Source organism: Accipiter gentilis, chromosome 28, assembly GCF_929443795.1.
Source record: "Accipiter gentilis chromosome 28, bAccGen1.1, whole genome shotgun sequence".
NCBI classification, from domain to species: domain Eukaryota; kingdom Metazoa; phylum Chordata; class Aves; order Accipitriformes; family Accipitridae; genus Astur; species Astur gentilis.
Genome location: NC_064907.1, coordinates 5,423,793 through 5,449,351, shown reverse-complemented (window position 1 = coordinate 5,449,351; position 25,559 = coordinate 5,423,793). Strand labels below are relative to the sequence as shown.

The 25,559-nt window shown below is 41.7% G+C and overlaps 1 protein-coding gene across 1 annotated transcript; it reads right to left on the bottom strand.

The window, feature by feature from the left end:
- Positions 1 to 2,151: 2,151 nt before the first annotated feature.
- Positions 2,152 to 25,559, bottom strand: LOC126051516 (protein ELYS-like). Its single transcript, XM_049830832.1, has 24 exons — positions 25,437 to 25,559; positions 23,338 to 23,591; positions 22,235 to 22,412; positions 21,256 to 21,463; positions 19,812 to 19,928; positions 18,861 to 18,945; positions 16,643 to 16,793; positions 13,982 to 14,114; positions 13,713 to 13,894; positions 13,174 to 13,235; positions 12,133 to 12,261; positions 9,932 to 10,022; positions 9,755 to 9,844; positions 9,452 to 9,592; positions 8,562 to 8,666; positions 7,719 to 7,812; positions 6,074 to 6,197; positions 5,905 to 5,961; positions 5,009 to 5,155; positions 4,085 to 4,272; positions 3,768 to 3,912; positions 3,543 to 3,674; positions 2,386 to 2,533; positions 2,152 to 2,297 (listed from the first exon to the last, which is right to left on the bottom strand). Exons 1-24 carry the CDS (start codon positions 25,555 to 25,557, stop codon positions 2,152 to 2,154), a joined length of 3,228 nt encoding a protein of 1,075 aa, XP_049686789.1. The 5' UTR covers positions 25,558 to 25,559.

Below are 25,559 nucleotides of genomic sequence, written 5' to 3'. Positions count from 1 at the left end.
CCCCAGATACAGCAACTGAAAACACTGCCATGAGAAATGGCAATCGGCAAAGCAACAGCGATACCTTCTTTCTTCTCTGATTAATCAATCCACGCGCTGGACTGAATGAAGTGACACTGCTGTAAACATACCTACACATCTTCATCTAGAAGCGTTCAGGTCTCCTTACCTCAGCTCAGAAAAGATTTTACAGTATTGAATGGGTTTAAAAGGAAGAGAATGAAACCAGCTTAACGATATGGACAATAGTTAGTAAGAAGAAAAAGGTTATAATTCAGAGAGATCACTACTATTCTGTTCAGGTAGGCAAAGGCAAAAAGAGCAGCACCAAGAAGATTGATTGGTCAGTTGTTATTTCCTTACATGAGGAGAGTTTGATGGCGGTGAATGGAAAGAGAGTTTAACACAAGCATCAATACGTAGAATCCCTGCAAAAAGCCATCACTGAATTTGACAGAGACTGACATCGCTTAACTGGCATCCCTTACGTTGTCATTCCCTTAAGTGGATTAAGAAACGGAAGCATATACATTCTTGCTTGTAGGCATGCAAGTCAAACTCCACAGAGCTATTGAGCACTTAAACAATGAGATGGTTAAGCTACAAATTGCATCTCTAAGGATCTATGTGTACTGAGAAGTCCAATTTATAACCTACACTCGTTTTTATTGCATGGAGCAAAGTATTTCACGAAGCTATGGGACAATGTGCGTACGGCAGTTAACTTAGAACTAAACTTTCCCTCTTCAAGACTGTTCCCAACTTTGTCCTGCTTCCAAAAGGATTCTACGTCCAATAACCACACGCATGCTGAAAATATTCCACAGTCTGAATCCAACAGGGTCTGTGTTAAATACTGTGGTGGTTTCATGTGAAACAAAGTTTACAGGCTTTTGGTTCGGTTGGTTGATCCTGTTTTTTAAAACACAAACCTTAACCACAAGAGGTGTCTCCAGTAAATTCAGCTCTGATGCTCCTGAAAAATTCTTTTGTGAGATGGAACCAAGCATATTTGGTTTCAGCGGGCTGGGTGCCATGAATGAAGTAGAAGCGCTGCATGGTGACTGCCAGCTATCACCCTGTGCTGCAGAACTTGAAGGAACAGGACGAACCACCAAATCCAGCGATCTGTGAAGAGACACAATTGAAACTGTGAACATAAATAAATACCTGAAATAAAATCATGCTGCGCTCAAGACATCTGAGGTGATACTTAACAAAGACATTCAAGGAACAAGAAATACAGGTGAACCCTCACTGCTGGGCTGATGTATCAGGCCCATGAACAAGTTACAGGCCTTCTCTTGTTTTTTCATTATTTCGTGACATGTCACACTGAATTTCCTAAATCCCTGCCATCTGAGGCAAGAGTAATGCAATTTTACGTGGCACAAGTGATGTGTAATTCTCATGTCAGAAGAAAATTCCTCTGCATTTCACTGCTGGGGCCACTTCAAATTCTCCACTTAGTTGTGTCCCCAAGCCGACCTTTTCTTTAACAGGTACAAAGCTAAATTTTGTTAACGGGTGTCCCAACAAATGCATCGGGCAGCTCTGCATCAGGGAGAGGACGTGCTATGACTGGTATGACTAGGCCTAGAATTGAAAGGAAAATGTAACTGACTTTCACTCTCCTCAAGTCCAAACGTACCCGAATTCAAGTTTCACCTTGAATATACCACCTCTAGGAAAATCATCTGACAACTGCTAGCTTCTTTTTTGCTCTTTATAATTCTGCCTGGTTTTGAGTAAAAACAACCCAAAATGGCAGAAACGAAGCAGAAACTGGGCACAAAGTGGTAAAAGATTACTATTTGATCACACAATCAAGTCTACCAAAACCTGTACTCCAATAGCTTGTTGGCAATCACAGTTTTCATTTCAGCTACCTTAAATTCTGTAAACACATTTACTGTAATGTAAATAGATGTATTTGCACAAATGAGATTATCATAGCAGAAGAACTCTCGCTCCAAGTATTACTTACGATGAATTGATTCTTAAATGTTATATCTTGTAGGTGCAAAAAGGCCAAGGAAAGCTTTATTCAGGTGCCCCTTCCCTCCAAATCACTAACATAATTCAAGTGGATTTCTCTCTCACCCCCCCTCCAAACACGCAGCTCAAGACTAAACTTTGTTAAAAGGCTGCTTACCTATCACGGCGTGAGCAACTGGTTTTCTGCTCACTTCCTACCCCTACTTCTCTAATTTTTGCCAATACATTACTGATGAACGTATGCACATTTCCTGCACATGCTTGTTTTGGTACTGTTGATAACGGCTTTGGTCCTGCGACTGTAAAGCAAGAGAGGAAAAAATATCAGCCTTGTGTGATCAAAGTTGTGGTCAGTTGTCCATTGTATTTCCCTCCCCTAAAAATTACCTTCTCTTGAGACCGATGAAGGCAAGTGGTAAGGCTTGGCTCTCCCTACGGCCAGCTTCCTTTGAACTCTAGGAAGGATCTTGCCATATTGGTCCAATGTAGAATTTCTGGCAACTGCTCCCTCTCTCAAGCGAGGCTCACCATCATTCTGATGAACAAAAAGCATAAAGCAGGAAGGTAACTGATTACAAGAAGTTCATTGCACACAACTATCTCTGCTATTTTTAATTAGTGAGTACATTTCCTCCACAGATACTGTACAATACCGCCACTGCACAGAGGAGCAGCAAGTTCTACTCCTCGGCACACACCATTTCCACCCGGTAATTTCAGCAAAGGGCACGGCAGACTAGGATAAGAACAGAACCTACAACTTCTGGTTGAAACAATTCTGGCACTCGGCAGAACCTTACTCCGATACGCTTGTTCTCACCTGCAATTTTCAAATGGCTTACGAAATAGCAGGCTTTCCCTTGTCTTTTTCCTGAAACACCAATGTCTGAGATGACTGAATGCACAGGGCAACTGCAAATTACGGTGGACGCAATGATGTGAATATTAAAACAAGTAAGAAAAGGCTACCTACACACACCTTCTGGCCGAAGGAAAGTTTTCAAATGCAGGACCTAAATCTTCCAAGACCACCTTATAAGTGCGATTCACTAGAAAACTATGTTTCCGGAAAACAGAAAACGTATCACAGATTCATAATAGAAGTTTGCAAAACGCAAAATTTAATCTGGCTGTTCTGAGAACACAGATTTTACCTGTGGATTGGCATCCAGACTGCTCTCAGCTAGAAAAATAAAGTTGTGTGCAAGATTCAAGAGATGACATACAACATACTCTTCATGCCACAGAAAGGAGTGACACAAACAGCGTTCAGCATTCTAAACCATTATTCCTTAGATGCAAACAAACTATGTTAAGTGGAGTTGACAATGGTCTGCAACACTTAATTTATAACTTCATGCAGTAGCTTTGGAGTAGTGAAATATTTTGTTCAACTTTTAGGTTCAGCTGTAACAGAAACTTATTCCTAGTATTTCAAAGAATGGTACAAAAAACAAAGCATTGATTTTTATTTTATTTACTACCAAAAATGGTCAGTAACACCTACCAGAAACCTGCACACTTGACAGAACTTTCATGCTTACCGTAAGATTAACGTTCATTGAACGATTCGACTGCAGCACTGGGATATAGTTGGCACGCTGCACATGGTGGTCTAAAGGAAATCTAGGATTCCGAACAGCAGCGTCGCTCTGTAATATCTTCTCCAAACACTCCTATGCGAAATAACACATTTCAAAAATCTGTTATGATTCTGCCTCTTCTCTTTTCAAAGAGACCATTAAGATTTTTGTCGTGTCCACACTTACTTGTTCAGTGCCTGTGAAAGGTAGCTTCAGTAAGTCTTCCATTAGTCCCATCTCCTGACAGATTTCATACACGTGTTTTAACAGCTCTTCGATGTTTAACCTGGTGGCATGTTGCCGCAACAGACCCCAAGCCTCCACCACGCAACTGTAATTAAATTTTTTGAGACGTAAAGGCTTACTAATAGTGTAACCAAAAAGATGCCCCCAAACTACTGTCTTCAGAGTTTAAAGGGAATTTAGGGGATGGTGATTCGTATTATTTGTTCTCCACCTTTCACAATATTTGAATGCCAAAACGGTGGGACAGGTTTCTTTACCTATTGGACAACAACACAGTGAGGAAAAGTCGCACTTCACTGCTGCTTGGCATTGCTGGCTTCATCATCTGTAGGTATCTGAGGGCTCGCCTATGCTCTCCTTGGCACATCAGGGATTGAATAATTCTCCTGTGCTGCCATGACACAGTTTTGATTGTAGCTGGATGAAAGAGCAGGGCCAGTGAATTCTGTAGAGGTTAGAGGTCAGGTGTATTACGATATGCACATGCACACACACCACAAGAACATTCAAAAGTATCTTAAGTAAGGGTGGATGTGTCTTAAATAAACTTAGATGACTAACTACTGTAAATAAAAATTCTCAAGTATTTGCAAAAAAGAAATCCAGTTAGCCGTACAGAACAAAGCGAGTGTTTTAAAAGGAGTAGTTCACACTTTTCCAGAGTAACCAAATCTCTGTGTACAAACACCACTTTTTATAAATACATTACTAAATAATAAGTTATTCTCCCAGACAAACAGATATATTAACTTCGTGACAGGCAAAGAACAACCTTCAGCATCAGAAAGAACATGAATTAGGTTGAACAGTCACTTCTGCAGTCTTCTGCCTCAAACCTTGCTGCTATGATCATCGTTTTAATATTTAAAGTACCTAAAACACTGTCTTTGAGAAAGCGCTCCATCGGTCTGCTGAAAACAACCTAAATGGATGGCTTTGAAAATTCAAGTATCAAGCATTATTAAAGTTGATTTCTTCTTTGTTTTAATCAATTTCCTGTCAAAGTGGCTAAAAGAAAATTTCAGATTATAACTTATTGCTGAAGATGTCGTAGCAGTATGACAAAAGGGCTTCTAATGTTGTAGCACCTGTTATCAGCTAAGCACCGATTTTTTAAAATCATTTTACAGATTACAGCTTTGGACTGTAAGGGATGTCTAACTGAACTGTAACGTACTTACTTCGTAATCATTGTGATCTAGAAGCCAAAAGCCTTCAACAAGCTTAACAAGTCCCCAGGGGATAGCAAAGGCAGTTGGGAAGGAGTTGACTGACGTCTCTGTTTTATTCGGAAAGGAATGCGTGATATCTAGCAGCAAGTAAATTGTCTGACATCAAGTATCTAGTTAAGGCTAACAAATTTGGAAGACCAAACATTTATCACATCATGTTTCGAAAAACACAGTGAAATCAGAATATACAAGTGGTAGGAAGCAGAAAATACTGCCGTATTAGTCTGGCCATTTTGAGCTATTATAACCTGAGGACGGTCAGGTCCTAACCACAAAACTGCATGTAATTCTGTATATTTCAGCAGCTTAAAAATTAAGTTTCTGCCCAATGACTTTTCTCTTCTCTCTCTTTCTTATTCCGTGTGCCTGCACTTCTAACAGAACAAAAGCAAGCACTGCTATCTGGGCTGGAAGACGGAAGACTTGGGCAAAAATCAGGTACCGGTTAGAAATCCTTCTGCTCTCAAGCAGCACGTATTACTGCATCATCCTAGTAAGCGGCCATTTGCTACAGATACGGGTGCTTTAAAAAATTAAAAACTGTGCTAAGTTTTGAGAAAAACCAAGGGAGATTTTTATCTTTAACATTTCTTAGTAAACCTGTTTTCGCATGTCAGAAAAGACTTTGCAACAAAACATTAAAAAAAAAAAAACCATCAAGAATCCACAGTACAAAGAAATAAAACAATGCTCCTGTCCACATCTCCATTCTAAACTAAATGTTTTCACTTGCACTGTGTTGGAAGCATAAATTCAAAAACGTTATTAAACACGCAGGTGACAAACATTTAAGAACATTTATGTGCGTATACTGAAGGTGTAGTAAAAATAACGAGAAAGGATACAATTGCATGTTTGTAGCTTTCTTCAATGCCTTCTAGCAAATAGAGATCCAGCAGTGCCTGAAAATGAAAAATCAAAAGTTTTTTAAAAACTCCTGTCTTTCATGAATCATTGGCTTTTGGGTGGGGCTTTGGGGGGTTCGTTGCTGTTTTCAGTGAACATAACACTCACGTGTAAACTAGCAGGTGGGTATTTCCCAGTTCCTCCTTCATCTCTCCGCCACAACTTCTCAACTTGGTCTCCTAACTGGGAAACCATTCCATCAATCATCAAGCAGTCAGAATCCCATTTTCCTCTGGAACAAAAGGTAGCAAGGATTTGGAGAGTCAAACACTGATTCCAGCCTCTCAGTGTAACAGATCTCCTCCAGTCAAACCAAACAAAAAAAAGCTCCCACGAGGCAAAGAAAGTGACAAACACACAAAGGCATGATTATGACTTGAAACGGCACATGAAAGGAATGTCTGAGTCAGATGAAAGATCTTTGTTAGATCATACTGAATTATTAGAGGAATTCCAAATAGACATCCTGGAAAGCTCTCCTACTAAGGGACCTTTTCGTTTTCAGGTTTTCTCTTTTGTTGTCTTGTAGTACAAAGGAAGTGTGAACTAAGTTTTTTATGTGCCAGAAATAACCACTCTCCTACTGTCTAACAGAGGAAACGCAACAGTGTCAAAATACCAGGACTATTCTTTAACGCAAGTCTAATGCCTCCCGTTGGAGTGTTCCAATACACAGCTGTGAGAAGAAGACAACACCACGGAAAGTTCAGATTTTGTTCTCAGCATCTCACTTTTCTTACTGAAAAAAAGTTGTTTTCAGAAAGCTGAGCATACAGGTGAAGTTTAGTGTCATCTTAAGCAGCATTTATGTTTCTATGCACATCCCCATTATGTTTCTATGCACAGACCATTACAACCACGGATGGGTGAACCTTTAAAAATTGCTTTCTTCACAAGTCCATCGCAATCATTGGCTGACTGGGACACTACCCTTTCATTTCCCCATCATAAGAAGCAGAAAGAGCACACTGGAGCTTGTATGCTTCTAAGGAACACCTGAGCCGGTATGTAAGTTACTTGAGAAGTAAGCTAAGTAAGATGAACTTTAAAGTCAATAGCTACTACACCGCAGCTTGCACCTTAACTCATCTTGCAGCATCCTCTTCTTGTTTGCAGTGCCATAGCCTAAGCTTCTTTAGCTCTTTATTTAGTTTTCAGCACAATTTCCAAAGAAAAATCTATTATCGTCTAATCCAAGGCATATCACCTATATGCTAGTGAGCTAGCGCAGCAAAGAGACTTCACATTCAGCAAGTGACTTTTATCCAACAGCCAGTAGAATGCTAGGTGTGCCAACTACATCGAACTCTATCTCATTAAATCACACAAATGTACTTGTGATTTAGGCCAATACAGTTATTAGCCTTGCTCACTATTCAATAAACGAGATGAGGTTTGTTTTGTTTTTAAAACTTGCTTTCTTCTCTGTCCAAAGCACCTGTTCTGTGAATGCCGTGCTTTGCTGAACGGGAGATCACTGACCCTCTCCTGAACACATGACCTTTTTCAGTAGTACCAAATGATACAGATTGGCTGCTGGATTATGTACGCTACCAAGAAACAAGGATGCCAACAAATGGTACTAAGCAGAGGTATATACAAATATTGTAACACAGGAAAGTAACCTCCGTGTTCAAGAGAACGCATGCATCACTGAAGTGAAGAGCAAATACCAACTGTCGATAGCAAAGCCACTCACTGCCACTTCTGATTTCACAGTGGAAGTGTTCTCGAGTTCTCCTGTAAGGCTTACCTTGATAAACGCTCAAGTTTCTGCCGATGACCAGCGTAGTAGCTCTGAATCAGAGGGTAATTGTAGAAAGGTCTACCCAAACGCGCATCATCATCTACAGGCAATAAAGTAAAAGCAAGTTAAAGAAGCAATATCACATTTTGAAACTGAAACGTTTGACTAAAAAGACAGACGATCATACGAGCTAAGCATCAAGAAGCACACAGGCAAGCCTCCAACTTTGAAAGAAGCCAATCCTCTTTCTGCCTTTGCTAAAGGAGCGGTAAGACACAAGACTCAATTCCCTCTTCTGTCAAGTGCCATTTCAAGTTTACAATTGAGGTAGCATTCAGAACACGTACTGTAAGCGCAAGTTCACTACCGAAAGGACAATTCTCAAAGGGAATGGTTTCTTAAACATGTCCTGTGAGCATTTGTGAGACAATGAAGGCTGACGATAGACTTTATAATCCACCCAAATAAAGAAGTCTTGCTGAGGTGTATTTTTTCCTCAAGCAATGAATAAAAAGTTCCAAACACGCAGGTAATGCCTTTGCTGTAAAAACAAGCATTCCCGTATTTGTTGTGTAACAGTAATTTGTTTAAAATCCCAAGTCTTTCAAGCTGTGGACACAAGCAACTCCTTCAAGTCAGAGGCTTATTGCTCTTTCTAAGGAACATCCAGGAAAGAAACTGCTTGCATTATTCTACACTATGCATTTGAAAAAAACAGGAGAATCTCCGTTTCACCAACAGAACTTCAGCACTGACAAAACATTTACAAAAACACGGCTAAGCATGTGTTCATTGGAATCACTTACTGGATAGTCTCCCTGTTACAAATGTATTACAGGTTATGCTTACCTAAACCCTCTGGAAGGAGACTGGATCGACAGAACCAGATGACCACTCGTGCATACAAAGAAAGGAGGCCAGTTACCACCTGCTTGTTTGTCAAGTCAGCAAAACCTGAAAAAAAGGCATAAGATGATTTTTGTTATCCAATTCCTTTCATTTTTACAAAACCCCCTTCATCATCCCAAATAGAAAGTGTAAAAGCAACGCGGTAGAAATCGTGGTCTTTGCATTTCGCGCTCTGTAGCACCTTCTTATTTGAAGAAAAAAAACACATTCACCGCCAAAACAAAAAAGCAACCCCTACAAAGAACCAGATTCACTAAAGGTTAAAAGAAAAAAACCCTAAAGCTGGAACTATTAAATACACTCACGAATAAGACACTTGTTTTTCACATAGCGGGAATTTTTACCGTAGCAAAGGGATAGTCTTCTTTTCCCCTCAATATGCCAAGGACAAGTGATAACATAAAAAGCTACAGAAACTCAAGTAACTTATTTCACAAGTTACTCATTTGTGCTTCCTTTGTATTTTCTAGCAATTTGCAGTACAATATTCGCATGCAATTATAAATTGCTAGCTAAGAATTAAAAGGAATCATTTGCAGCGCTACCACATCCGGTTGCTGGAATCTCCACCCAGCTGCTTACACAGCTTCTTGCTGAATGTAGCCTCCCCTACCCACTTGCATGAACTCCACAACCAACTATTTCCCTGAAATCAACGCATATTAAGTGGTAGTCCCAACTTCTCAGATTTAAGCCCCTTCTCCCAGCTAAATTTGGCTGTCTTCCAATCATCAAAACCAACAGAAGCTCATCTTTCCACACTTACAACTCAAGCATAATTCCAAATCTGAGTAAAACATACCAAAGTTTTCATAGATACGATTACAAACCTTTTCCAGTAAGCTCTTGTGCTTCTGTTAGAAAACAGGTTAAGACCGTGCTAAGGCTGCTCAAAAGCAACTGGCAGCGCTGAAGAGACTGTAACGTCTGCGGGTCAACAAATCTGCGAGAGCCATCAAACAGCGGAACACCTTTTCAAGAATAAATATTACATCATTAGCCTGCAGAGCAATTTCAGAGTTTCAAAGTACACTTAAAGAACCCCGTGCGGTACCATATACCGCCACATTCCTGAATACGCTCAACTAGAAAGAACCATTTTATGTTTGCAGAATGACTACACTAGTACTCACATATTTGGTCAAACTCATCTTTTGCATAGATCACTTTGTTCCATGTCCACTCAAGAACAAACCGTAAATTAGCAGCAGAACTTGGCTGCGCTTTAAAAAAAGAAAACAAAAAAGAAATGAATCGACAATTGCAAACTAGAAAAATAGATAACATAAGAACAACGTAAGAAATATTACCTTCAGATGCCCAATGTTTAATGCATCCAGTCAGAAGTTCTAAAGAACCTGTCTGGACAGCAGCTGACAATACCGCTTCTAACCGCTCCTCCTAAACGTAACCGACAAAATAAACTGAGAATCTTACATGCTTTCAGTATCTGAACCAGCAACAGCAAGCGTTTGTTTCTAACTGTACACTCATTCAGGCATCACACAGTCCACTAGTACACACGCAGCTAATTCCACGTTCCTTTTCTTGACTCTAGCCACAGGCTGCACTGCTTGTTGGTCTGAGAAACACGTTAAACTTTTCCTCTAACATTGCAACTTACTGAAGGCTGATTCTAACCTTTATTTGCATGCCTCTGCAGTATAGTCTCAGTTTACTGAGTTCCAATTAACTGTTTCCGGTAACATCCTCTGCTAATACCCGTCACGCATTTTGCACGTAGAAGTTTGCCATCAGGAATGCGTGAAGGGGACAGAGCAAAGACAACGGTGCAACGCTTGCACGGAAACAGTGAAGCTAAGGTCAAGCAGCTTCCTAGACTCTGAAGACATGAAGCAGTTCAGACACCCAAAACTTTATCATTTTCTAAAATGACAGAAAAAGACGTGAAACATTTAAATTCTAATAGGTTTAAATTTTAGGCTGCTCAAATACTGTATTATAATGCAGTGGTAATCCTTGAGCAGGATAATGCACAGCTATGCACAGACGTGCGATTATTAAGTAGCAGCTAATTTCAGCTGGTGTTGTGATACTTCTTTCAGGTGAAATGAGCCTTCATAAAATTTTACTTTTTTCTTTTTGTTTTTTTCTTTGTTTGTTTTTTTTTTAATGTGTTTTTTTTAAAGACATTCAGAAGTAGCTTTCCCTTCTAGGCAAAATCATTACATTCAAAGCAATTTCTACCCATTAGAATACACATATGATATGTCCATCTTTTTCTGAAAATGGGTTTCAGACGAGGAAACACACCAGATACTACTTATGGTGGCAAACAAAACTCCAAACCCAGCTTCTTGACCCTAACTCTGAAATTTGTCTTACTAACTTTCAAAAGAAATCCCTGCTCAAATGCATAACAAGTCTCTGAATGATATGGCCACAATTCAGCAAAGGTTCTTAAAACGCGTCTTGATTTCCCAAGCTATTTCCAAATCGGAGCTGACATCAGAACATCCCATTTGAATGCAAGAGTCTACGTCAGGCTTGCAAAATAAGCAGTCTGTGGGCTAGGGCAGCTTGCCAAGAAACTTATTTTAGCTACCACACTGTGCAGAAGTGTTATTTGCCTTAACGCATTTCCACAAATCTGGTGAACAATCCAGTAGACAGGAAGATGAGGGCAGTGAGAAGACCACTCTCCCCTTCCTACTAATGGCTCCACTGTGTGACGACCAGCTAGCTAATCGTTTAGCTTGGATCCTGCCTGGGTGAAGAGGGGCTGTTCATCACAAAGGCTCCGTCTCTCATGAAACTCTTCAGATGAGAGAGAAAGGTTGGTGCACTGCAAATGGAAAACCTGTGACGAGGGGGGTGGAGTCCCTATGGGGGGACAAAGCAGAGAGAAGATAGTGGGTGTCATGAGATAAAGGCGATGCAGGTGTTGCAGCAACAAGGGGGCACTCTAAGCAGAGTAAATTGGGCTACGAGGCTACAGAGGTGAAGATCTGCTTTGAGAGGCTGCAGGAAAGCCTACTGATGAAGGGAAGATGAGGGGGAGCGGTGATGAAGTTGTCGGGCAGAGCTGACAAGAGTAATTGTTTACCACAGCCCAATTCCTTGGAAGCAAGTGATCACGTCTAGTGCAGCAAGCTGATGTTTGCAACAGCTCGCATCCGAGTGAGACACCCCCATAGTCAGCTACTGCACTGAACATAATGCTTTGAGAAACCGATGGGGTGAAGGTTGTTGTGAGGGAAAGATGCTTTATGTTGCGCATGACCAGCACTGCCTGCACGCTTCCTTGTGCCCATCTGTGGCACGGAATTAAGAGATGGGTCTCTCAATGCAGATCTCTTAGGGCTGCCCCCACTCAAACTCGGTAGTTTGGATTGAAGAATACTGTAACTTCTGCTAACTCAAGTCAACACCTGCATTTCAATGCAACTTGCGAATAATAGGAAAATCAGATTATCATGTCTTGTAGCCTCTACAGCCCTGTCAGACAAGATGGATGTATTTCCCCCTTGATTCCCTGATACGCACTCACCTGACTCAAACTGGATGGCTGGACATCAACGCGTCTTGGAGGCAGCAAGCCAGCTACAAGACACCTCTTGTAGCTATCATGAATGGCTTCACTTCTTAAAGGACCACATTTCTTTAAAAAATTCAAGGCCTGAAACATTAATCAAAAACTACGGATTAAGACAGCAGTGTTATCCAGTCACTAAGGTTCTGAATAATCGCTAAGAGAAATAATACAAATGTTCGCTTAAATTGTTAGAAAGCTGGCATCAGTAAGCACTACTATGTAGAGTCTTAAAGACGGCAGCCAAACTAACCGCTACGATTTATAAAAAATATCCTGTAAAACAAAAGGTCAGCCCTTGCAATGCTTAATTAAGTATTCTCTAGCTTCTCTGTCAATACACAGACCTTTTTTGACCCTGAACACTGACACAAAATATATTCTGTATAAGCTAAAGCTAGCACACAACTCCAAATCACGCTTTGGAGGACCCTTTCTGTGCTTGTTTGTGCACAAGTCGATTTATGTTGGAAACACTTAGTGAGCTGAAATTTAATTCAAAATTATTTGTCACAAGCTGTGCAGTGGCTTGGAAGTTTCAGTTTGGCCAAGTGCGGGAGAAAAAAAAATCATTTCTTCTCAAACAGTTAAGTAATATTTCATTTTCTCCATTCTGCCCTCCTTTTTCAAGTTAATCAGGCATCAAAACCCTAACTCAAGACTATGGACGCAGTTCCACTGATGGGTAATGCAGAAGTAACAGCTTTCCCCAACTTCCACAACATTTTTGTTCTTGCTCCTACAACAGCAACGTTGTATTCCGCTCTAGACATTCAATCCCTCAGCGTGCTTCAACAGGAGACAGTGGTAGTTTTACAGTCCCAAGAGTGCACCTAAAATGTTACCATTTGCATAAAACTGGCAGGACACAATTGCCGTCATGCGTGTGGATGGGCAGGATGGGCATAAAATGATCTCCGACACTGAAAGCAGTGCAATAGAAAACAGAGGAAAGGTTCATCTCTTGCCATTCTCAATAAAGATACAGTAAAAGATCACCTCCTTCTGGAAGCCGATGCAAGTCATATAAACAACTCCGGAGTTCAGCAAGCACGTACCACCTGCAGAGACAATGAACGTTTGACAGCCTTCCATACTCTCGCACTTAGCTTATGACCAGTTTACGTTTTGTAAATAGCAGTATCTGGAAAGCTGTAACTGAGTACCCATTTTCTTCGTCAGATCACTTCCAAACTTTTTTTTTTGAAAATAATTACTGCGTGTAGAAATTTTATCTCTAGTGCTAGCGAGGTGCTCTGCTCTGAGCTTCAGTTCAACCTCATTTCATTTGATGACCATCACCACTTCACAGGCTACATTACAAAAGCACCAAAACCCAAACCTCAGCAGACTGTCAGATATGTGTCACAGCATTAAACACCTTGTTAGTACAACGTAATCAAGGGTTGAGCTTGTGAGGGTTTGGGGCTTTTTGGTTTCGGATGGGTTTTGAGTGACAAACAATGAACAGGAGAACCAATAAATGGCATTTGACCTCACTTTAAGCTTATCACTATCAAAAGCAGTGAAATACCTACCAAAATTGTAGGAGCTTGGATGAAAAAACTGCTCAGGTAGTGGATGAGAAAGAGGAACTCCCCGACTTAGACTCCGCTCGTGTACCAGAATATCCAAAAGGGGGTTTGGAGAAGTCATGCTTATTACAGTATCCAGTGACCACAACGCAAAATAGGGGCAATGATGAAGGAGTTCTTCTGGCCTGAAAGCAAGCAAGTGCATGAGCTAAACACCGACTTTCAAATGATTGATTTGTAGGGATATTGAAAACAACTTAATAAAAATATACCTTAGTGAATCTGGCATGTGAGCATGATACCAGCAATTAATGTCAAATACACCCAAGTAAGCAGATGGTTTTCCCTGACCACATGTATTCACTTGCCAGCTGAAGATTGATACACTGGTGTCAGGCGATACTACTGTAAAAGACAAGACATTGTTTCTTGTTTGTAGAAAATAACGCTATAGCTGATATGTTTAAAACACCACTTCCTATTTTGGCTTAATTCTGTTATATCACTCACGAAGCACAACACTCACTGAGAATAACAAAAAAATGTACGGAATAGCAAACATCTCTGTGACAGGTTTCAGTCATACTGCCCCCTCTTCTTGTATCACTCAGCAGGCACTACTAATTTCCAGATTGGACTCAATTACAGGTTTTAAGAATAGCTCCTTTCCAGCACATTCAGAATGAACGAACACAATTATCACACAAAACAAATACAAAAACCCCAAACCCAACAAACGGGAAATTGGAATAAAGATTTTAACATAAAACATTCACAATGTTATACTCCACTTCTCTCAATAAGTGGAATGGTTTGTCTTCTCTGGGGAGAACGCATTCTCCAGATGGAAGCAAAGGATGTGGTATATCATTTACCCTAGTAGAGTAAGGAAGGGGGCGACAGTTTGTTTGGCAAAATGTTTCTCTGTTCTCTGCTGAATTCATCATTACGTTTAGGGATCCTCACACACTTTACTACGTTTCATTGTGAACACCTGTGCCGCTTCCGTTTTGTAGCTGCTGCAAGTGCCTTTGAAGATACCAATTAATTTCATAATTCAGAAGACAGCTTCGTTGCTAGCCTCAACCCACATCCAACAGCAGCTCCTGTGTGCCTAGAACTTCACTCGAACAGATTCTGAATAAGAGCTAATTAGAAACCATCAGAGAAATTACAGGTATTTCTCCATGCCTCATGCTTCATAAAAAGGAGACAGAAAGGGGCTTTGTTGTTCTTATTTTGGTTTGGGTTTTTTTTTGTCGGGTGTGGTGGAGTGGTGGTGTGTGTTTGTTTTTAACAAGCTTTTAGGAGGCACTCTCCTCAGAAACGTGACACGAGTGGAGAAAATCCAAAGGGGTTTTTGTTAGATTTGGACACACTGTTGACAGAGGGTGGCATCACAAAAGAGATGCAAGTTGCCGCTTCAGGACTAAGTCAAAGATGATAAACAGAAGTAGCCTAGAAAGATCATGCAAGTGTCTTCTTTGTAAACATCATACATCAGTAAAGGCCAGTAAGAAGAGAGGGAAGGTGAATAATGCAGTCAAAACAAAGGGCCATGAAAGTTATCACTGCAGCGGGCTCAAAAATATGGTCAGAGCATAAGAGAAGTTGTAAACCCAGAGATGGACATTTAATTATTGCAAGATAATGAAAGACGTCGTAGGAGTTTTAACTGTGCATATGGACAAGGAAAGCTATTGCTTTAAGAACTTGCAGGTGTAGGAACCTATTAGATTTAGAGAGGAAGAAATGGACAGGCAGATCATAGAATCATAGAGTTGCTTAGGTTGGAAAAGACCTTTATGCTCATTGAGCCCAACCCTAAACCCAACTGCCAAGTCCGCCACCAAACCACGTCCCTAAGCGCCACGTCTCCCTGTCTTTTACATACCTCCAGGGATGGCGACTCACCCCCGGGCAGCCTGTTCCAATGCTTCGTAACCCAGTCAGTGAAGAAATTTTTCCTAATATCCAACCTGAACCTCCCCAGGCGCAACTTGAGGCCATTTCCTCTCGTCCTATCACTTGCTACCTGGGAGAAGAGACCAACACTACACCTCGCTACAACCTCCTTTCAGGTACTCGTAGGGAGCGGTAAGGTCTCCCCTCAGCCTCCTCTTCTCCAGGCTAAACAACCCCAGTTGCCTCAGCTGCCCCCCGTAAGACTTGTTCTCCAGACCCTTCACCAGCTCTGTTGCCCTTCTTTGGATGCACTCCAGCACCTCAATGTCTTTCTTGTAGCGAGGGGCCCAAAGCCAGGCAGCTTTCCAGCCACTCCTTCCCAAGCCTGTAGTGTTGCATGGGGTTCTTGTGACCCAAGAGCAGGACCTGGCACTTAGCCTTGATGAACCTCATACAGTTGGCCTTGGCCCATTGAGCCAGCCTGTCCAGATCCCTCCACAGAGCCTCTGTAGACCCTCAAGCAGATCAACACTCCCACCCAACTTGGTGTCATCTGCAAACTTACTGAGGGTGCACTCAATCCCCTCGTCCAGATCATTGACAGAGATATTAAACAGAACTGGCCCCAATACCCAGCCCTGGGGAACACCACTTGTGACCGGCCACCAGCTGGATGCAGATGCAGACATAGGTTGGAACAGGGAAAGAAAAATTCAGGTAACACTCCTAAGCAATGGGGAGCATCATCTTATTGTTCAAAGATGACAGCTGGAGGAATAAAACGACTGGCAAGCATCATGCAGGTGACTCCACCATACATTGCTATAGCATGTCAGCAAGCATAAAATACAACTTATTTTTTCCTTTGAAGAAGTCCCATATAACTTAAGCACCCATTTTAAATAAGCCCAACAAGCTAGTCTGTAAAGGTATTCAAGACTCACAGACTGGGGTACAGAACAGCATTCATTGCTTAGATTCCAAAACTACTTATTTTAGAATAACCAAACAGGGACATTAGAACAAACCTGCATTAACGCTATCCTCTCTGTCGACACGTTTGGTAAGTTTTTCTACAGTCTGACAGCTAAGTAATTTAATATCGCTGGCCCGCCCGCTCAAGGGAAAGACTCCACCTGTGAGACCTAAACTGTATCTTTCGACACAGTATTCCAGACCCTGGGGAAAAAATAAAAGGAGAGAGAAAAGGTCATTTTGAGATAAAAACATACATTACAGCTAAATATGAAAGAATGTGGATATGTATAATATAATATGCCTATTGTACTGTATATTTCCCATGAGCTTATTTCTGATGGCAAATAGAAACTACACCTGACATGCAAGAGAATGAAGCGTCAAATAGTAACGGGCTTTGCGCACTTTCAAAATTATAGCATTTCCCTAGCTAAAATTTGCTCTGAAGTATGCACAGTTCCTTCTACTTTATCAAGTAACTTTGGAAATAACAGACATGTGCAGAGTAGATAGGAAAAATCTAAACCATCTCTTCGAAAAACTAGCATGAAGCCTAAGCAAAGAATCCCATTTTTATTGCAGAAGGAATAATCACCAAACACAGTTTATCATAAAAGATGTCCTGAACAGGTCCACCATGCCAAAAGACCCTTTCGTCGGATAAAGTACTACAACTCCATCAACCTCTTGGAGACGAATTTTAACCGCTAGAAATTTCAACTTTTATTCATCTAGGAAGAGCCAGTCCCTCCCAAAGTTAGGGCTGAGGGGAAGGGAAAAAAGATATCAAACCATTCCTGCCTAAGACAACTTCTGAAGCAAAACAGTGTATTTTAAGCTCTCCACTGGGGCAAGCAAATCTAAGTTAAGGAACTCCACTGCGTGGAAGATGTCAAATAATGACTTTATTGACCCGTAAAATCTGAAGACAGTTTTCAAATGAGATGCACTCGTCAGACTCTGATGTGGAAGTGGAGGCTGTATACTCTATCCACCTGCAAGCATCACGTAGGACAAACGTAAAGGTGCGCTCCACGACCGTGCCTGGATGCACTAGATTTCAAGCTTTCTTTCAAGCTTCTGTGCACCCTCTTCAACGAACAAGGGTCAACAGGAGATTCCTCCTCCTTTACTCAAATTTGGCCTGGCAACTGGGAACAACTCTGAAATTTTCTGCCACGGAAGACGGACAAGAAACTTGACTCAGCCAGTCACGCAGGCAGACAGTCACGTAGTACTGACCAATCTGTGACTACAGGGAAGTATTCCGACACTCCAAGTGTCCTCTGTAGAACACAGATCCTGTACTAATGCTTCTTTTGTTGTTTTTTTTTTCCAGGGGGGGAGTTGTTTGGGGCGGGGTTTGGCAGTAGGTGTTAGCAAGACTTGGTATGAAGCTACATGTGTTAAGTGGCTCATCTGGAAGCTAGCTGAAGAACCTGACTTTTCCCCCCAGAGGTCCAGCTGTTTAGTTCTCTCTTCAACTACCTTGTGAGATTGGTTCCTGTTTCAACCTTGCACAATGCTCATCACAGGAACGCAGGAACAGCAGGGGAGTAAAATATCTCAAAGCCAGAAACTGGTGCCTGACACCTCTTAGAAGCCTGTGAATGTATTACTGGTTGCACCGTCTGTAGAGGGTTAAAAGTCTTACACTAACGACACCACAGCCTTCTCAGGTCACAAACGCAAACCACATAATTTAATCACTTTGTGTGCTTTTTTTAAAACTGGAGTTTTTAGTAGACCCATTTTTCAAAGCTGCTGAAACATTTCAACCCTCTGAGGTGAAATCTGACACTCGTCACACCTTATTCAGGAAAATAAGATGACCGAGACAAAGCATTGCCAAATAGTAAAAGGTCCCCCATTTTAACATTAAAGCCTTGAGACAGAACAAAGTAGCCACGTGAGGAATGGCTATCGACGTCTGGGTTTTCTTCCAAAGCAGCACACAGTACAAGGTATTGTCTTTGCCACTGCTAAGACTGTAGCTACAAATAACTTTTACAAGAGGATAAAGCAAAGCAGAAGTTCAAAAGTGAAACTGGAGAACGATTAAAGCATCTTTCTCCAGTCGACCTGCCCAAGTGCTTAGAGCACTACAAGAGATGCAGCAGTATAAAACATGCCCAAGAAGACTCAGCAAAAGATTGGGTTTTCAGTCACCACTGAATTTTGATGGTAAAAATCACCCCTGACAACTTAACTGATACTCACATAGACAAAATCACTATTTTCATCTTTTCACATACATGCACGCCTTACCTCATACATGACTTGTCCTGGGGCCAAGCGTTTTCTGTCACCAAATGCTAACTGCAACAGACGTAAACTCACAACGTCACCTTCACTGAAAAAGGTAGAAATTATGACATTTGATTACAAAGCTGCTTCAGAGGCCCTGTTATCATTTTATTAGATCTAGACTGGTGTTTTCTTGCTGAAAAGAAAAACACCACTTCCCAAACCATCAGATAACTGGTCATGTGTAGCTGCTATAACACCAAGGAGGACATTTGGACACTAACAGCTTCAGGGGCAAATGCTAACCATACAATCTGAAAGCTTTAATATGTTGTATGGACTACAAATTGCTGCTTTAAAGTCAAACTTAAGAAGACTGCCACTCTGTGAACAGCTGAGCTGATTAAATAGCTTGCTGATGCTGAAAGAGAGAGATCTTTCTCCCCTTCCCTTCCCTTCCCTTCCCACCAAAGTTCCAGCCCCTCTCTTGCATACACACACTGCACCCTTCCACATACGGATTTGGGTCATTAGCCCAGCAGGAAACCATTGACTTTGCTGCTGAACAGTGATCGGTCTCTGCCAGGTGAGCTGACCTGGCTCACAAAGGCTCCAAAGACCGCGCAAGTTGGCACAAGGTAATCCGCAATACTGTATTTTAATCCCATGGTGCGAGTACCAAACAAATCGTGAAGCAGTCCTCAAGAAACAAAGGAAATCGTTTCAGAATGCAAGCACAAAAATATAGCCACTGTTGCTCTGCCTTCTTTCAGAAGGTAGGCACTAGTAGGTCCCTCTTCACATCTGTTAAATCCTGTAAAAATTGCATTGTAAGCTTAACACCTTCCATACCTGAGAGAATCTCCTGCACAGCTACATAAACAAAACAAATATACATGTATCAACTGTATGTGAACAAAGATACAAAAAAATTTAAATGCATTCCGTGGCTTATCGTAACTTTCTATTCACCTTTCTTGTGTAGACTGAACAGCCCACAAATAGCAACAATGGCGAGGATCATTCTCAGGCTCCTGAAAAGTAACAGCATAGACAGGAATCCTTCCTCCTTCAAGCTGAGAGTGGTGCCTATGTGTTGGGGGGGGGGGGGGGGGGGAAGAAGAAAGAAAAAAAAATGAAAAAAAGAAAAAGGAAAAGGGGAAAAGGTAGGAAATAAAACCCCTGTGAGCCTACGATGGGCCCTAACTGTTTGTGGAAGGGTAGAAGCATCTTCTGAGAAAAGAGCTTATCCTTCCATGCTTATCCTCAAAGTACAGAAGGTCACACTTCCATCTCAGACAAGTGAGTCAGGGAAGCGACTGCTTTTTATGCAACAGTCAAGAGCTGAGGAAATTACTGTCCATCAAGTGCAATAACCTGGGTTTATATCCTCCTCTGCCTAGGGAGGAAGAACATAAATGATTACTTCAGCTGCCAGGCAAAAGACTGTTCCTCCTGTTCCGGCCGACTTCAATATTGAACTTAAAATGCAGCCTATCTTCTGAACAAATCTAGGACAGTGCCAAACACAAGTACTTTCTCATTTCTTCACTCGGATGCTACGTAAAGCATTTTTCCTCCAGACTTCTGAACCTTACGTGTATCTTCACAATCTATTCTTGCCACCCAATTCGTCCTCCACTGTCTATTTATGCATCCAACAGTTTCTGGTGAGTCACTGCACGTTTGCTTAAGCCAATCCCTATCTGAATTTGGTCACATATTTCACGTGCGATTGCTCTTTGGCAGATATAAAATCGTCTCTTAATTTTTCTATTGCTTATAGATTTACATGCCCCTTATCATCATCTCCAAGTGTTCCAAGCAAATTTTCATTCACACACAACGTTGCCTCCTAGTTTGGACAAGGCTGACATGTAGGAAAGAATATCTTGTCAGGCACAGATCAGCTATTGATATTTCGTGTCTCACTAGTTTCATCCTGGACACTTTAAAGAATATTACCACCAAACCCACATTATTAACATACTTAAGCTTCACAATGTATGCCCTAATTGCAGTAACTGGTTCTGCAAAATCATTCCTAAAACCTGGTTCATCAAAATACACACATTTCCTGGCTTCCCTGAACACTACTGATCGGACAAAGCGTCTTAGAAAAATGAGCTCTACCGCATCCTAAACTGCTTGACATAACCCAAAGAAGCATGCTTTCCACAATCCCTCGAGCCACAGGCACAAGAAGGAAAACAATCCCAGCCCACTGGGGAGAAGGCGGTCCACTTAATCCATGTTTGACTTTTCATAGTTATTTCAGAAGAGGATTTCTAAACATTCCAAGATTATACCCAAAATTTCAGTCCCTAAAATGTTCTCTTTCGTGAACATGCTTCCGTAAGCAAACAATTGAGACCCCTGCACCTCCAGGCATGGCCAGGTGTAAAGGCCTACTTACTCCCTCTTCAAAGTTTTCATATTCCACAGTGACAGGCAGCCATCTGAAAAACCCACAACGAGCTGATTGCTTCTGCTTATGTAGTACAGGGTTGATATTGCTGTTCCTGAAGGATTTTGTAGTTGAAAGCAGAGATGTCTCCCTTCTCTGGTCACAGCTTCTCTTCTTTGTGGAACTTCAGCAGGAATTCTAGTGGCAACTTCTAGACCTACACACACAAAACCACGCCATGAATTAATGTGTTAGGCCATTTAGGCTGCATTTTGAACACTGATGTGACAACACATCTCATCCAATTCTACCGCCCCGGGCAAAATACCCATTTATGCAACGCTTTCTTTTGCATGTTTCCAAAGAACAGAGGAACTCTCTGATCGGACAGGTATTCTCAATCGTATTATAAAACCAGGTAAAAGCGTAACCTTCGTAGACAAATTCTTCCTGGACTCTATAATAATCACGCGTTTGGGCCTCATGATGAAGCTGTCTGAAGCGACACCAACTCCTGAAGCCACTCTTGTAATAGCCAAAACAGCGCATGCAATCCGAATATGCAAATTAGAGAATCCCGTCATCCAAAGGCACGATTTTTGACAAGTCGGATTCATTTTAACAAGCAAGCCTAAAATTTGCCCCAAGTCAATTCACAGAAGCAGAAGAACATTCCCAAGAAATAGGGCGCCTCTGACACCACTTCCTCTCAGGCAGCTGCATTGACAAAACGTGGTAAAATTCCTACACCTCACCGGCAAGCATCATAGTGACATACGGATCTTGGTGGCAGGGGGGCATTTATCCCATTAGAAGGAGTATTAAGTCACTCCCGTTTTTAAGCAGGTCAGGACTACACCAAGTCAAACCGCCACCTGTAATCAGCAGTCAGAAATGCCTGCACACTAGTGTCTTCCAAGTGGGATGCATATTGTTTATACACAAGTTTTCTCACTCTCAAATTCAAGTTTAAAAACTGCAGGCTTACCCGAGGCTTGTGTTTCATTCTGATTGCAAGAGAAATCCAAACAAAGGTCCACCAGAAGTAGATGACCAACATCTGTAGCCACTGCTGCCACTCCAAAGAACCATCGCAGACTCGGATGTAGGTGCCGAGTGCTCACGCTGGGTCCTCCGTGATTAGTTATGGGTTCTATAGCAGTTACCTACAGGAAAACTGCAAGCTAGCATTTAAGCTCTTTGACAAGCTAAACAGAAATCATTCAAAAGTGAAGCCAGAATTAGCACATCAGAAACAAGAAAGTAACTACAGAGGACCATAAGACTTAAAACCAAAGCATTGTTTCCAGTTATATCAAGAAAAAAACAATATAGTGAATCTTGATGTTCTATTAACTTGCACTGATCCTTGTTTACATTCAGATAATGAGACTAGGGGACATTACATCATTGGACTTCCTGGGTTATAGAAGACAGAAAAAAAGGAGTAACATTCCACCAGCCTCTCCCATCTACACAAACACAATATTCAATAAGCAGAGATTCAAGGACGGCAAGCTGAAAGTCAATCTTTCGACAGTCCATCAGTAACTCCCTAACGGCTCTTCTTTCCTATCCTAAGTCAACATAAAAATCTGTTCTGCTCTAAAGCCACCTGCTTGCTAGTCCGAGATTCTGGGGAATGTGTCTAAGTCATTTACAGCACAACTATGGAAGTTTCAGATATTTTAAAGACACTATTTCTATCATATATAGAAATCAAGCATTTAGGAAATGTATGTTACAGACACTGGGAACAGGGGGTTTTGGTTTTTTTCTTTTTCACTCTGGCCAAAAAAAGATAGTTCTCAATGCCTTTTTGTGGCAGTGGAGAATTAGGTAACTATGTGCTCTACCATAAACCCAGAAAACTTGTTTTACCATCAGTAAGCTCAAAAGATAATGGTACCGTTAAGCCCAAGAGTTCGCACCAAGGCTCTCTCGACTGGATACTCTCAAGTGACAGTCTGCACTAATGCAAGATAGAAGAAATACCGCCTGCAAAGAGACGCTCCAAAGCTTCTCCTGAAACAGGATTACGCAGCACCTGACAACGCAAAAGCTTCGTTCCTCCGATTAAAGTGTACGTACCCTTCCTGGGAGAACAACTGCTTTAACCACTCTCGATATTCCAAGGTCGTACAGACAGAGAACACTTCCCTCTGCTTCTTCCAACCCAACCAGCAGTCCCGTTCTCTTCTGCCAGGAAAAATCCTTCACCACACGAATGGTGGGAGGCTCTTTCTTTACTCCACGGAAACGGTAAGCAGAGCGCCGCTCTCCCGTCACATAGTTCACTACCTCCAGTTGAGGACCACACGCCAACCATGCCAAGCCACTTCTCCCTGTAAGAGAAAAGAAAGCTAACTAAAGCAAATTTCCAACACAAGATTGCAAACAACGGAAAAATTGCAGCCACTGCCCCTTTCCTTCAATTAAAGTACCCCAAAGGGAAGACCGACTTCCCTAGTTGTGGTCAATTATTTAAAATCACCCATGGAGATCCGCCAGCACTACCTCTTAATGTTAACAACCTCATTATTTTGCACTTCTACTTGTCATTCCCGCACTGAAGGATTTTGACTGTTCGGGATGAAGATGACAACATATTGATCTAGAGTCTTCATCCCATATTCGGCTTGTTTTGGCTAGAAATCGTCTAAATACATACGGGAATACGAGTCTTAAAGCATACTTCAAAGATAACAAATCTAAACCAATTCATTTCTAGTTTATTAATTTTACTTGACACACGCCTGCTTGGGGCAGGGATTTGGATGGCAGCAAGAAATTATTGTAAAATGGGCACTGCATGAGTAAATCTAATCTTTTACATGGGCTGATGACAGAAAGAATTTAACACATTTTCTTTCACTGAACAAACTCGGAGGAAGTATTAACTCAATTACTGCACTTTCAGTCAGGTAGATGGATTCTACCTGGTCTAACAGAAGCCTAGTGTCGTGGTTTAACCCAGCCAGCAACTAAGCACCACGCAGCCGCTCACTCACTCCCCCCCATCCAGTGGGATGGGGGAGGAAATCGGGAAAAAAGTAAAACTCCTGGGCTGAGATAAGAATGGTTTAATAGAACAGAAGAGAAGACACTAATAATGATAATGATAACACCAATAAAATGACAACAGTAGTAATAAAAGGATTGGAATGCACAAATGATGCACAGGGCAATTGCTCACCACCCGCCGACCGACACCCCGCCAGTCCCCGAGCGGCGATTTCCTGCCCCCCCACTTCCCAGTTCCTAAACTAGATGGGATGTCACATGGTATGGAATACACCGTTGGCCAGTTTGGGTCAGGTGCCTTGGTTGTGTCCTGTGTCAACTTCTTGTGCCCTGGCTGGGCATGAGAAGCTGAAAAATCCTTGACATTAGTCTAAACACTACTGAGCAAAAACTGAAAACATCAGTGTTATTAATATTCTTCGCATGCTGAACTCAAAACATAGCACTGTACCAGCTATTAGGAAGACAGTTAGCTCTATCCCAGCTGAAACCAGGACACCTAGACAACCAGACAGGTACCCAGCTAGCTCTACTTGCGGATTGCCTAGAAAGTCAACTACCTAATCTGCTTAGCCACTTTCAGCAGCTCTCCCTGGGTACTCATCTGCACCCTGTTAAATACGTTGGAAATATGGCTGCAGCGCTTAACAGTGTTATCCTCTTCCTTTGCTGTTTGTATTCACACTAGGAAAAAAAAAAGCCTCTGTAACGGGGGGGTGCCTCTGTAACGGGGGGGTGCCTCTGTAACGTTGTAGAAGAACTAGTTCAGCATGTGGTGTTACGATGGTCATAGAGCTTGAGCTGGTACAAATAAACAGGGCCCAAAACAACACTATTACTTTTTTGAAAACTGTCTTTTATTTAATTAAAAATTGAGTGACCACGACATTGAGGAAGGCCCGCTGACTCAGCATGCTTAAGTAAATTATTTGAATAGCACAAGACTGGTGAAGGTTGCTGTAATTTCAAAGTTTAACTCTTCTAGTTGTAAAGTTTTAACATCAGCATTTTTAATAGTTAAAACTTCCTTCCTTGCTGTTCTCTCGAAACCTGATGCATCTTAACAGCACCAGCCTGACACAGTCGATACTGTGACCCTGTGCTTCAGGTAACCTCCAGACAACAAGAACTTCAGACCGAGACCAAATTTAAAGCAGAATGCTCACCTCCAGAAAACTTCCCGCGCAGCACAGAACCTAGGGTTATCTCATCTTCCCCAAGTGCCTGAGTAGTCACCTCTGGAAACTGCAGCAGACTGCTCGTTACCTGAGCAGATAGGTGTTGCATTC

Bases quoted from the DNA above. Each gene is read 5' to 3' on its own strand.
- LOC126051516 (XM_049830832.1), bottom strand. From the start codon at position 25,557: ATGCAACACCTATCTGCTCAGGTAACGAGCAGTCTGCTGCAGTTTCCA. The intron at 13,236-13,712 runs GTAGGTATTTCA...TTGTCTCTGCAG, and splicing joins TCCAAGCTCCTACAATTTTG to GTGGTACGTGCTTGCTGAAC. The intron at 2,534-3,542 runs GTAAGCATGAAA...TTTGTTCATCAG, and splicing joins CAATGAACGTTAATCTTACG to AATGATGGTGAGCCTCGCTT.